We start from the raw sequence: 13,012 nt of genomic DNA on the forward strand, positions 1-13,012 counted from the left end.
TTTCCGATACTAACTGAAAGATCCCAAGCTATGAAAACATCTGAAAGCAGATGCTAGACTCCACTACTGAGATTTTTTTTTAAATTAAAGAGCTGTCAATACGAAGTTTAAAAGTTCCGAGAACCTGTAAACAACTTCCTCAGCATCTCTACTTACAGAATTTTCTGATCCGAGACCAGGACGTTCGCGGTACCCTAAACCACCACCACCGATATTCAGCTTCTTGCCTTTTCCTCCTTTGAAACGTGATTTCCGGAACCACGGGTTCTGTACAATAGAAGGACAAATGCTTCTCAACACAGGGAATAAGACGCTCCATAAATGCACGTAATGAGGCTTGGGAAAGGAGGATTTTGAGCATTTCAAAAGAAAAATGTAAATACACTGTTTCCCTTCCAACAACACGGCTGTTGCGAGGGGATGGGATGGGACGTGACAGACAACAGCGTTTGCAAACTAAGCTGCAGACAGTTCTGACATGTGGGGCTGAAGCTTCTTGTTATAAATGGTTTTTATGAAAACTCATTTCTAACAAATCCAGATGGTGGACCTGGAGTGTTCTGCTGCCATCAGCCAGATCACAGCTCCTAATTTCCTAAGCAGTGCCTGACTCCAAAATAGATTGGATATTGTGTTCCAAAATCTACATGTGTTCACGGATTCTTTCAAAGGCCATTAAAAACACTAGTTAAAAACCACTATAGATTGTCAAGAGGTCACTAACACATGATGGAGCCAGAAACAAGTCCCTGAGCTCCTCATTTTGTGCCAATCATGGAAGGAACCTTCCCCTACTCAAGGAGTTTTGCTCGTTCGTACCTGCATTGCTAGATCCAACAGCTCTTTGGAAACGTGTTGATTAGCACCTTCCAGGTTCCTGACCAGATCACCAGCGAAGTTACTGTCTTTGGGAGTCAGCAGAGTGTAGGCGACTCCCTTCTCGCCTGCTCTGCCAGTACGACCGATCCTATGGGTGTGCGTATCTATGTCCCGGGCCACGTCGTAATTGATGACGGTCTTAATGGAAGGAATATCTAACCCACGGGCTGTAATAAAGAACAATAGAGCGGTAAGTGTGATTATCCCAAATTAACTCAAAGCAATCCCATTCAGACCAGCACACCATCCTGCTCCAGCAGGAAACACACAGGAACACACAGGAGTTTCCAAAGGAACACACTTCATTTAAGCATATGCAATGTGTCATCTGATTAACGAATACCAATTACTTCCTTAAGAAACAGCTTATTTTCTTTCTGTATATTAAAAAATATCTGCCAGACTGTAATTTAAACATCATTAGAAGACTTAAAAAATAAAACTGCTTGCTAACACTGTGTATGTCCGAAAAACACCATCTGGAACACAGAAGCCAACCTTGTTGCCTTCCACTGAAATGTGTTAGCCCTTCTGCTGATATCCACAACTTGTACGAGCTGCTGTTTCGTACAACGTTTCATACCTGCCACATCAGTAGCTACCAGTATCGGGATGCCCTTTTTCTTAAATTCCGAAATGACTTTATTCCTCTCACTCTGGTCCATGTCACCATGGAGCAGCCCCAGACTATGATCCTCCTGTTTGAGGTTGTTGGCCAACTCTTCTGCATTTGCCTTCTTGGTGACAAACAGGAGGACGCTCCCAGAGGACGTGAACTCCACGAGGCGCCGAGTCAGCCAGTTCCACTTGCTGGGGCCAGAGGGGAAAATCTCCACAATTTGAGTAACGTCTTCATTTGCCTAAAGGGAGAAATAAGTCATAAAGCAGGACAGAAAGGACAGTGTGGCAAAGAAATACAGATGGCAGAAGAAAATGAGGGATTTAGGTGTGAGAATAAAAAGTGACCAAAATTCTCCTTTAAAAGAGGTTTCAGCTCTCATCTAACTGCTGATCACTTCCACAGTGCGGAGAAGACAGAAGTTAAATGAGCTACTCTCTGCTAAAGCTGAGAGAAGCGAAGCGCAGCCTTTGCCATGATGCCCTGTTGATCTAAAGATGGGTATTGCAATTTAGATGCTCTTGCGACAGATGCCGTTAACATCTAAAATAGAGCGTGCGAGAGCAGGAGAAGAGATGGAGGGGATGCTCCTCAGCAGAAGTTATTCACGTGGCGACCAGAGGAGGAAACCCCGTGAGCTGTGACGTGGAGTCACGAAGAGAGGAGGCATCTCAGTTTCAAATCCTTTACTGCAAAAGCTGTAATTTAAATCTTGAGAGAAAACAAAAGGATGTACCCATTGATTCAGCCTAATTAAAAAACCACAAATCACTGCATTAATGCTTCACTCCTTGATGAAACTTCCCGTCACTATAAAAATATTTGTTGGCAAAAAGTAAGGTCAATAAAATTTAAAAATAAACAAAAAAAACTTACTATTTTGTGTTAAGCACAAAGAATTTGCTCTTAAATATAAATGATGACCACTGCAGTTTAACAGAAATTTCAGGCAGCAGAAACAGGATGGTTCATTTCTCCAGTTGGCTCAGAAAGAAGGTGGAATTACCTCTCCAATGTCTCCCTGCACAACTCGAATTGGGTCGATCAGGATATCTCGAGCCAATTTCTCAATCTTCTTCCGGAAAGTGGCGCTGAACAAGAGGGCTAAAAGAACAACAGTATTTCAGCTCCTTGAAAAATGAGCTTTCTTTGAACTTTCTTCCTCTTTATACTTACTCTGCCTGTCAGGACGTACATGGCTTGCGATTGATCTGACCTGATATTCTGCAAAGGAGAGGGAAAAAATGTTCTAATTAGCATTTTACACTCATTATTTAGTAGAATAACTCAAAATACAACTTCATTGCTTTATTTAACAAACAACCACAGCGTGAGCGAGTGCCTCTCACTCAATATTCACACAGAATCCCAGAATGTCAGGGATTGGAGGGGACCTGGGAAGCTCATCCAGTTCAATCCCCCCTCCTGACACTCCCCCTTTAGATATCTGTGAACATGAACGAGTCCCCCCTCAGTCTCCTCCAGCTCCAGAGCCCCAGCTCCCTCAGTCTTTATGCAGCAACTTTAAGATAAATGTCAGGGTTTCTGGGCTTCAGCATCAACAGGGCTTCACTCATCTCTTTATAGTAACAGACACCAGACCATTAAATATGACTTTTGTCTATAAGGGGTTTGCTTAATGTATTTTCAAGTATACAAAGGTGGGAACTGGACAGGCATTGTTTTCCAAAACAGCGACCTTTGTTCATTACATACCAAATCCCATATCAAACATCCTGTCAGCTTCATCTAACACAAGGTAAGTGACTCTTTGGAGGTTGGTAGCTTTCTTTTTCACATGATCAATCAGTCGACCCTATTAAAGAAAAAGAAAGCCAAGTTTTTAATGCATATTTAGAAAAATGTTAAAATATGCAACCTTTAAGCACTTAACTGCTCCTTATCCTCACTTGCAAGAGACTTAGAACAGAAAACATCTCAAGGCTTCAGCCTGGAAGTGTCGATATTCAAGTCATAGAAAGAGACTCCTAAAACCCTCACCAACTACGCTTGACAAGCTGAATTTTAGGACTGTTTCTTTTAAGCTTAACAGTGCTGAGATCATAGAATTCCTCATTCTTCACTACAATTCCATTTTAAATGTGAACTGGCTGCTTAATCCCGCAATTTCTGGCAAGGAGGTGTTTCATATCTTGTTTTCTTCCCTAGTACTTCAATAAATAGCCACAATAAAACTTCCTCCAGCATTTGTTGCTCAGTTTTGCCCAAGTTCACAATGAGCTTTTGCAATGAGCAAAGCCAGTTGACAATGGTGCTCATTTACATCACTGGTTCAGCATCAACACCCGTTCCGATTCAGGATTTCAGCTCTTCAGTGATTCAGGAGGATGGCACTCAAGTTCATGTTATTCTGGGAATTTTCTTCATTAATTTAAGGCTCAGCAATCAAAAGCTGGTATCACGCACAACTGACACTGATTCAAGCAGATCTTGCTTCCTACTCTGTCTTCTACTGGAGATCATACCTAATATTTCACTCAGTTTCTCTTGGGAGAAGAAAAAACCCAGTATATTCACCCTCAACATCTGACAACCTGCAAAGAACCTGGATTTCAGTGATCAGAGAACAAATCCTGCATCACCACTAGTAATAAAAACCTGTCTCAACTTCAGTTAAGCAACAAAAACATGGCACTGGGCGCATACAGGTACTTACCGGTGTGCAGACAACGATCTCCGCTCCCTCCTGGAGGGCTTTGGCTTGCTCCCACATGCTCCCTCCTCCGTACACGGCCACGGAGCGCAGGTTATACGCCTTACCGAAGCGCTTACATTCAGAATGGATCTGAGAATTTTAAAGAAAGCACATCACCCTTCACGTCAGATCTGGGAAAAATATCCCCACCTTGGAAATATATTCCAGCTCCTGAAAGCCACTGAAATGATTCAGAAAGCCTCAGGGCTGAATAATTCAATACTTGTGGATAATTCCCAATAAATAATTTGGGAAACCTATTTAGTTCTAATTTAACCCGCAGGCTCTATCGTTCCACACACTGGATTTGTGGCTATGCATCCACAGTATTCTTAATACTTAGGAATACTCTCCTCCATCTCTGGGAAACTGATGTATAAGTTGGGGAATGAGCTATTAGAGAGCAGCGTAGGGGAAAGGGACCTGGGGGTCCTGGGGACAGCAGAGTGACCATGAGCCAGCACTGGGCCCTTGTGGCCAGGAAGCCAATGGGACCTGGGGTGGGTTAGAAGGGGGTGGTCAGTAGGTCAGAGAGTTTCTCCTGCCCCTCTGCTCTGCCCTGGGGAGACCACACCTGGAATCTTGTCATGCTCCTAACGCACAGTTTTGTCTGATAGTTTACTGAGGTTCTCTGGTAACTTCTGCCCAGAATTTTGTCATCGTCCATAAGAACGGCATGGAATGTATACGCTTCTATACACGCCTACCTGTTGGCAAAGCTCTCTGGTCGGACACACGATCACGGCAATGGGACCATCCCCTGGCTGAAGCTCCTTTTGATCCATGATGTGAATCAACATCGGCCAGATGAAAGCTGCTGTTTTCCCACTTCCAGTCTTCGCTATCCCAATCATGTCTCTGCCACTGAGGGCAACCGGAACACCCTAAAAATAAGGAGATTCTAAACCCATATTATGCCTACCTTAGCATCTTCATGTGCTACATTTTATGTGAAAACTCAGAGAACACGAGAAAAGCACATTACAGAAGACTCACAGCAACATACACCAATGCTTACACAGTTTTATTGCCAATTTCAGATCTGAAGTAGTTTGTTTTAAGGCCCGGAAGCAATTATCATGTTATGACTGTCAGTGTCCTACACTAAATCAATGTTTGGGCACAGTATGACATCCCAAGGATATATTTACATGTCCACAAATACAACTCGTCTGGCTGTAAGAACACTAAAACCAAATTCTCTGAGCCTGTTTTCTGTAACCTGAAGTTCTCAGTTCATCCCTACTGTCGCTATAAGGACCTTGGTTATAATCATATTATTGATCACCATAATTAGTTATGGTGATCAATCCACATATGCAGTAGAATCCCTTTTGCTTGCATGGCTCTTCAAGGCATGACCAGTTAAATGGTCCAGCTTGCAGGGCTTTTATTCTAACTGCCAAAAGAAATTTTAAAATTGCCTTGTTGTATAGCTACAAGAGTTTCAAACAGAAACTGTTTAAAAATACAAATTATTCTTCTCCATGGCAGCTCTACATAGGAAACTAGAACTGTACATATTCTCACATGTGCCTGGGACCTTTCCCTGTGTTCTATTCGTTCTGCTAAGGTGTTAGAGAGGCAACAACGCTCACCTGACACTGTATAGGAGTGGGCTGCGTGTACTCGGATTTCCTAATTTGATGCATAAGTTGCTCATCAAACCCAAAGTGAGCGAAACTACTGGCAGGCCTTGGAGGAGCAGCACCGGAGACCTTCGAAACAGAAAGAGATGCTTGTTCAGAACAGTATAAGAAAAACAAAGAGCAATCTGTACAAAAATGAAAACAAACGCGTGTCTCTACCTCTGTAAATGGCTTTTTATTTTTTGAATAGACGTAAGTTTTACTGGGCACAAATTACAGATGTGTTGTGTAAATAGGACTTTCAAGTACAAAAATTTAGAGAAATTGCCAATGAATTTAAGCTACTAAACAGCCTATCTACCTCCTTGTATAACTGGTCGTGTTCTTCCCCAGATAATTCCCTTCACAGAAACACACTGCACTGACATGTCAGAAATGGTGAAGAACTAATGCTTGTGTATAGTATTTCCAGTTTCAATTCCTAGTTCTTCAGTCCAAGTGCAACCACACAACTGACAACCCAGGGTGCCCATTTTGACAAGTCCAGAGAAGACTTTCAAGAACTGCAGAGGAAAACCAAGCTCCCTTAAATCAAAGTTACTGAGGGTATCCAGGAGGCCTGGCATTCCAAAGCAGGAGTTTCCTGTGAACGTCCTCACTAAAACTGTTAACAGTCCAAAAAAAAAGCTTTTATGACCAGCTTACCCGGAGATTCAGCTTGTGACGTAACTCCACCACTTGCTGCGGGGTGAGAGTGGTGATCTCCTCATGCTCATCGTAGAAATTTTTCTCAAATGGTGGATATTCAATCTGCAAGGGAAATGAGTTAGTCCAGGACTCAAGATTCTCTGTGTACACTTAGTTTTGGAAGGGAAGGGTCCTTTTGAGAAAAAGTTCTTAATTGTCGGCAAGAACATGGGTTCAAGCGGGAACACAAGAGGTTCCACTTAAATTTGAGAAGAAACTTCTTCGTGGTGAGGGTGGCAGAGTCTGGCCCAGGCTGCCCAGGGGGGTTGTGGAGTCTCCTTCTGTGCAGACATTCCAACCCGCCTGGACACCTTCCTGTGTAACCTCAGCTGGGTGTTCCTGCTCCATGGGGGGATTGCACTGGATGAGCTTTCCAGGGCCCTTCAACCCCTGACACTCTGGGTTTCTGTGATATTCCAATCTGCTCTTTAGCTCCCGCTTGCTAGAATGCCTCAAAACACAAAGGAATAAACTTCCTCCTACCTCTGAATGGTCAATAGGTGGAAGAGGATCAATGATTTTTTTGGACGGAGCTATCGGATTCCCATCACTATCGTACTCCAAGTTATCCTCTTCCTCTTCTTGGACCACACCAGCAGTAGGGTTTTCAGCCATGTAGCGAAAATAAGCTTCCTGCAGCAAAACATATCGGTAAAATCACATACAACAGAATGCAAAAATACTACATTTGTTGAAACGATGCATATGCTAGATGGCTGTTTGCTTTCACACCCACCACTGAGGAAAACCAAACCAAACCAACAACAAAAACATTCACTAGAACTGATTCTTCTAGTAAACACCAAGTTACGTTCAAAAGAAGGACAAGTACAAATGAAGAAAACAAAGCGTCAGACCACAAAACACTCTCAAAACCCAAACTTCTTCTCTTACATATCTTCTTCACTCCTTCTACTAAGACTTGGTATGCTTAAACAGAATAACCTATTCTTATTTCCACATGAGCAAAGTACAAATGCTGCGGGTTTTTAAAGAGATCACAATATTACTAAGCATATGACATTCACACTTTTTTAAACACACTATGCCGAAGAGTTTCTCCACTTTCCCTAACTAGACTCTAAAAATTAAAATATTTCTATTTTTCATTGAGAGACTCAACAGCAAATGGGAAAGAAACTATTTCAGAAAAGCCCTTCAACACAAAACCAGGTTAGAAGTTACTGCCACGTGTCACCTTTCCAGCTTACAAATAAGTATGTGTCTCTCAGAATCCCTCTGGCACACCAAGACACTCTCCTGGAAGAAACACCAGTCTCACTTGACCAAATTGGAGGCAAAGACCTAGAGGCGAGACAACCCTGCTATGCTCTGCACTACTGTGAGTAACGCAATAGTTATTAACTACAAGTTACTAGCAAGGTACATTTTGAAATGAAGCTTTTCCTCTTTGCTGACTGTTTCTGTTACAGCGATGCCTAAAATAAAGAGCAAAAAGCCTGATTCTTGCCCTTAACAGAGAGGAGATTTCACTGCAAGTAGCCTGCACAGCTTAACAGCCTCTCCCTGGTGCTCCATGTTAGTTGATTCTGCAAATTTCAAATTTGATGAGACTCTCAGATACTGAAAAACCTGTACGGGAAGTTGAAATTCAAATTGACTGAAAAAATATCTTCTCAAATTGAGTGAAAAAGAACAAAATTGTCTCCTAATAGATTTTTTTTTAGGTGAAACACCCAAGGGTAGAGACAGCAGGGTAACAACTAGAGTTTCCTGCTGAAATGTCTGGATACTGCATGCGATACTGGAGCTTTGTCTGTACCTAGTAGTTATATATCTGGGGAAGGAAGATTTAAAAAAATAACAAAACAAACAAAAAAGAAGATAGAAAGACTGCATAGGAACTCACTTGGTCATCTTCCTCTTCAATGTCATCTCGAATACCCCTGGAAAAACAAGCGGAGAAAAAAAACTTCCCTGCAAGTGTTCCACAAACTCAGCTCCATACTTGCATTTGATTAGCGCTGAGCTCCGTATTTGGTGGAAGACACAACACTACAACTCAGTAACATTCATAATCCCAACCCATGGAGTTTTTATATTTGGTGCCAACCATCACAGCAACCCTGCAAGACTTATTTTTACTTCTATTAATGAGACTGAAAGATTAGGACTCCGTCTTCCCAGTAGAAGCCACATCAAAGATCATCCTGGTCTAAGTTCTTGATGCTACAGAAGTCTCATAACTGAAGAGGAATATGAGCCAGGAAGAGCAAATCCAGTTCAGAACTTCCCCAGGTGGTGATTTGGATCTGGTGTTCTGTTTCAGGACCAGGATCAACCCTATGCAATGCAAATTCTACCAATGTATCTGACATTTATATCAAGAATTAACAGCATCATTACTTCCTTGGTCAAAACAGATAGATAAGCTCTAAAAATGTAAACTGTTTTTAAAAATGTGAACTGTTTTTGAACTCCAAATTTAGTATCTCAATTGTCACATGCTACCTACAGGTACAGCAGCACCGAGTTATCTTGCTCATATAAACTTAATCTGAAACCAAAGCATCCTGATCACTGCAAGGATGAGGAAAGAAGAAAAGCTATTCAGGCTGATCTGGAAGGTGGCAGCAGAACAACGTGCTGCCCCAGTTTGTGTGGCCTAGAAAGGCTTCTCACATGAGGTAATTCTCAGTGTTGTCACATTTTACTGTATAATGCCACCACTGGTCCTTCCCTCCTATCATTCCATTTTAATTGCACAGAACTTTACCCATGGGAGATATCATGCACTGATTAATGCTGTTTACTAGGTATATATTATATTGTCTACAGAACAACCATCATCAACAAAATGCATTGGGATTCTCTCAGCACCATACAAGACACAGGCAGGCATGGGAATTATAAAAGAGAACTTACTTAACAATCTTTTTTTCTTTGTCTTTATCTTCAAGCCTCTTCATGTCTCGAGCAGCTTGATCCTAACAGGTCATAAAATTATGACATGTTAAAAAAACCAAGATGGTAAAACACGGGAGGGAAAAACGTTCCTACAAAACTAGACTTCCATGCTACAGAGACAACCATTCTTGGACTAAACTTCCTCTATACCTCATTATCCTAAACAAATTCTCCTACTAATTCCTTTGAAATGTATATACTGCAACTTTGTGGCAATGCTGTTGAAAAAATACATTCTCTGCATTCCTCCTGCAAACACTGTGATAGAATCCAGCTAATAAGAGAACTGTAGCTAAGAAACAGTTCACGATAAATACAAAACATTTCAATTCAGGTAGTGAAAAATGCACAAAACCTTAATTTCACACTCTGAGACACACAAAGCTCTTTGCTGTATTGTTTTGACACGCTCAAAGCAGTTAAATCGTTAAGCTATTGTAAATCATATCCACCCTCTCCCTATCCAATCCATCTTTGAGTTCTAATCAACACAGCAACTTGCATAAAAAACAAAAGGTAAATGACATCCTGAATACAGCTGCCAAAGCCACGAGTGACATTTGCTGCTCCTGACTGGACAGAAGTACGGCCAGAGAAATTCATCAACATTTCACAAGTCGGGTCTTGCCTCCACTTCAGCCATGAATGCCTCCAGAGGATCGTCGTCGCTGTCAGAGTCTGCCGATTTGGAATGAAACTGCTGCCGAGTGGGGGAATTCTCTGCGGGAATGTATGGCAATTCCACATTGCTGGAATCCTCCTCTTCATCCTCAAAGTATCTGAAGAGAAACAAAAAATGGCCCGGTCAGCACACAGTGTACAGCACCACGCTGCCTTTCGTGGTTTCTCAGTTGAGTCAAGCTTCCTGCACGGAGATGGATAATGAAAGTCAGTAAAATAGGTTGAAATGTATTTATTTCTTTATGATTATTCATGTTGTAAGCTAAAAGTGATGGTAGGGCAAACATGTTATGGAACTGATCGTGATGGCCTGACACCCATAGGAAGGGAAAATAACTGGTCCTGGGCAACACCAAAATCTGCTGCAGAGCAGGGATGGGAGTTCCTGCATGTGACTAACTCAGTTTTTCTTCATACTACCACCATAAAGCTACGGGGATTCTGTTACACTGTAATGCAGCGCTAGGTTATTTATCCTCAAGCAGACTTCTCTAGAAAACTAAACCTCATAAATGTCACAGATACTTTCCCTGACCTTGGAAACTTTAAAACACCAAAATCTAGAGCTGGATAAACACAAGAAATAACCCTACTTACGCATTCTCTTCATCAAAATTCGCTCGCTTTGACCCAATTTTATAGAAAGAAGGCAGCTGAGGAGGTCCCGATTTCGCAAATGCAGCAGAAGAGCCGGCTGTTCCAAACGCACTGTGAGACTGCTGAGAGAGTTTGGGCTCCTCTTTCTTCCCAGGTGTTATGGCAAATCCACCAAAACCAAAGCCTCTCTTAGTACCAGGTCCTCCTTTATTCCAATTCATGATGTCCCCAGTATATCTGTGAAAAGCAGAATAGATAAATTAATCCCCTTTCTGTTTTAAGTAGTTATTATATATAATTGTCACAATTTTTCCTGTAAGCGGATAACTTCGGTCATGATAGATTTGTGGAAATGTGGCTGACAAGTGTTTGATCTGTTTCCCAAAAGGGATCTGGGCTTCGTTCTTTTCTTGTAAGTATGAACATACCCACAATTTGAAAAATAACAAAACAAGGAGGTTGTCTTTCCAAACAGATGATTACTTAAGCATAGTTAAGATGCTGCCTGTCCTGTCTGTTCTGTAATCTAAGACAAACAGACCCAAGGCCAGAACTTTGAACATCAGGAGGAGCAAGAGATGAAAAGTCAACTCTGTGTGTATTTTCCGTGGCTGTACAGCCCCATCTTCGAGCGTTTCGGGGCTTTGTAAACACCACACTACTGCCATCCAGACACCTCCAAAAAGCAGGCCCGCAGCAGCACATGGCTCCATTACGAGACAAGACACACTCCTGCCAAAAAAATCAACCCCCTCTTCTTATAAAACCACCTTTAGCCATATAAATGCTCTCCAATCTACATTTTTCAAACCATGTTTAAACATAACACGCCTGCTCAGAACTTGGTTTTCTGAGTTAGCTAAAGAGAAGACTGAATTGATATACTAAGATTTTACATTTCCCATTCCAAGGAATTTAATGATTTCACCTGCGTTGTCAAGTAAGTCAGACCTTTAAGGCAGCAAAAGACAGTACAACACCCATTGTTTCCAAGTGTGTTATAATTAAGTGGCCCAAAGGCTACAAATCTTACTAAACAAATCCTCATATTCAACGAGAATCCTCCAATTAGATCAGAATTCACTGTCAAGAGAAACAACTTCAAAATAATCCGTAAGCTAATACTCCTACTGCTCCCTGCACAGCACATTTACTAGCTTGGGACTTGCTCAATAAATCTGAAGTCTGGACCACAGCTCCTTAGGAGACTTTGGGGAAAACTGCTGTTCAGTTCTCCACGGTAGCAGCTGCCTCTGGTGTCGTGTTCTCCTGCTTGCACTGACACAGGGCGCAGCTTTCACACCTGCAGCTGCCTGGCAGATAAAAGATCAAAATATACAACAAACGGATGAAAGGTGGAACTTTGCACTTCTGCTGCTCACGGCCCAGTGAATGATCTTTTAAGTTATAGCACCTGATTTTAAGGATTCCTCCTCATTGAACTTACTGATTTCCCCCCCGCCCTCCCACCACCAGGAATAAAATCATTACCAGAAAATAAAATCATTATTTTACCCTGTCGTAAGTACAAAACTTGGTCTGTTTGCCCACGGAGCCCACTGGTGAGTGTACAGGGAGGGGGTTCCTAGAGAACAGCAGAGACCGCAGGCTGACTGGCGAGGCTCTGCTTCCCTGCAAATGCCGTTCCGAGGGGCAAACCGTGAAGGTACGGGCCCTATCTCCAGGTTCCCTGGATCTGAGGGGACATGTCTCAGCTGCTCCGGTTTCAGGCCGTCGCTGAAGAGAGAAGGGACCCCCCACCCGCCGAGACGGCCCTCCCCGGGCACAGCGGGGCAGAAGCCAGGAGGTCCGGCGCCGCGGGACCCCCTGCGCCGGGACAGGTGCTGCGGAAGGAGCCGCAGCTCTCCCGGGACACCGGGCCCTGCTTGGGGCCGCTAGCGGGGCCCCTCACAGGCCTTCCTTCCCGCCCGCGGGGCCGCGGCACGGGGGCGGGCCCTTTGTGCGGGCCAGGCCCAGGCTCCCCGAGTCCGCACTAGGCCGCGGTCCCGCCAGCTCCCGCCTGCGGGCGCCGCCGGGGAAGGAGCCGCTGAGCCGTCCCGGGCCGCCCGGCCCCGCGCCCCCTCACTCACCCCTCGGGCACCGCAGCCGCCTCTGCCGCCGCTTCCCCGGTTACCGGGGTGGGGGGGGGTGGAGACGCGACGTACCTACGCACCAGCGAGCGTGCGTGACGCGCTGACATCAGCACGTCCCGCGGAGCATGCGCGCTAGCGGCAGGTGAAGCCACAAGAGGAGGGC

General features: G+C 43.6%; 1 protein-coding gene across 7 annotated transcripts in view; it reads right to left on the reverse strand.

Moving 5' to 3' along the window:
- DDX42 (DEAD-box helicase 42) overlaps window positions 1-13,012 on the reverse strand; it is a 30,247-nt gene that overhangs the window by 2,856 nt on the left and 14,379 nt on the right. The window contains exons 4-19 of one of the 7 annotated variants that reach the window (XM_080359573.1): window positions 12,272-12,341; window positions 10,757-10,993; window positions 10,107-10,257; window positions 9,437-9,498; window positions 8,421-8,457; window positions 7,034-7,183; window positions 6,509-6,613; window positions 5,813-5,932; window positions 4,922-5,098; window positions 4,176-4,304; window positions 3,215-3,314; window positions 2,675-2,722; window positions 2,505-2,602; window positions 1,463-1,739; window positions 820-1,046; window positions 157-267 (exon numbers count right to left, since the gene is read on the reverse strand). In XM_080359573.1, the coding sequence (XP_080215699.1) occupies window positions 157-267; window positions 820-1,046; window positions 1,463-1,739; window positions 2,505-2,602; window positions 2,675-2,722; window positions 3,215-3,314; window positions 4,176-4,304; window positions 4,922-5,098; window positions 5,813-5,932; window positions 6,509-6,613; window positions 7,034-7,183; window positions 8,421-8,457; window positions 9,437-9,498; window positions 10,107-10,257; window positions 10,757-10,977 (2,013 nt within the window). In that variant the 5' untranslated portion in view covers window positions 10,978-10,993; window positions 12,272-12,341. Of the gene's footprint in view, window positions 1-156; window positions 268-819; window positions 1,047-1,462; window positions 1,740-2,504; window positions 2,603-2,674; window positions 2,723-3,214; window positions 3,315-4,175; window positions 4,305-4,921; window positions 5,099-5,812; window positions 5,933-6,508; window positions 6,614-7,033; window positions 7,184-7,761; window positions 7,811-8,420; window positions 8,855-9,436; window positions 9,499-10,106; window positions 10,258-10,756; window positions 10,994-12,271; window positions 12,532-12,846; window positions 12,956-13,012 lie in introns of those variants that run through there. The other 6 variants (XM_080359574.1, XM_080359575.1, XM_080359572.1 and 3 more) reach the window with 6 other exon arrangements.

The sequence above is a fragment of the Nesoenas mayeri genome (genome assembly GCF_963082525.1).
Source record: "Nesoenas mayeri genome assembly, chromosome: 26".
Lineage (NCBI taxonomy): Eukaryota > Metazoa > Chordata > Aves > Columbiformes > Columbidae > Nesoenas > Nesoenas mayeri.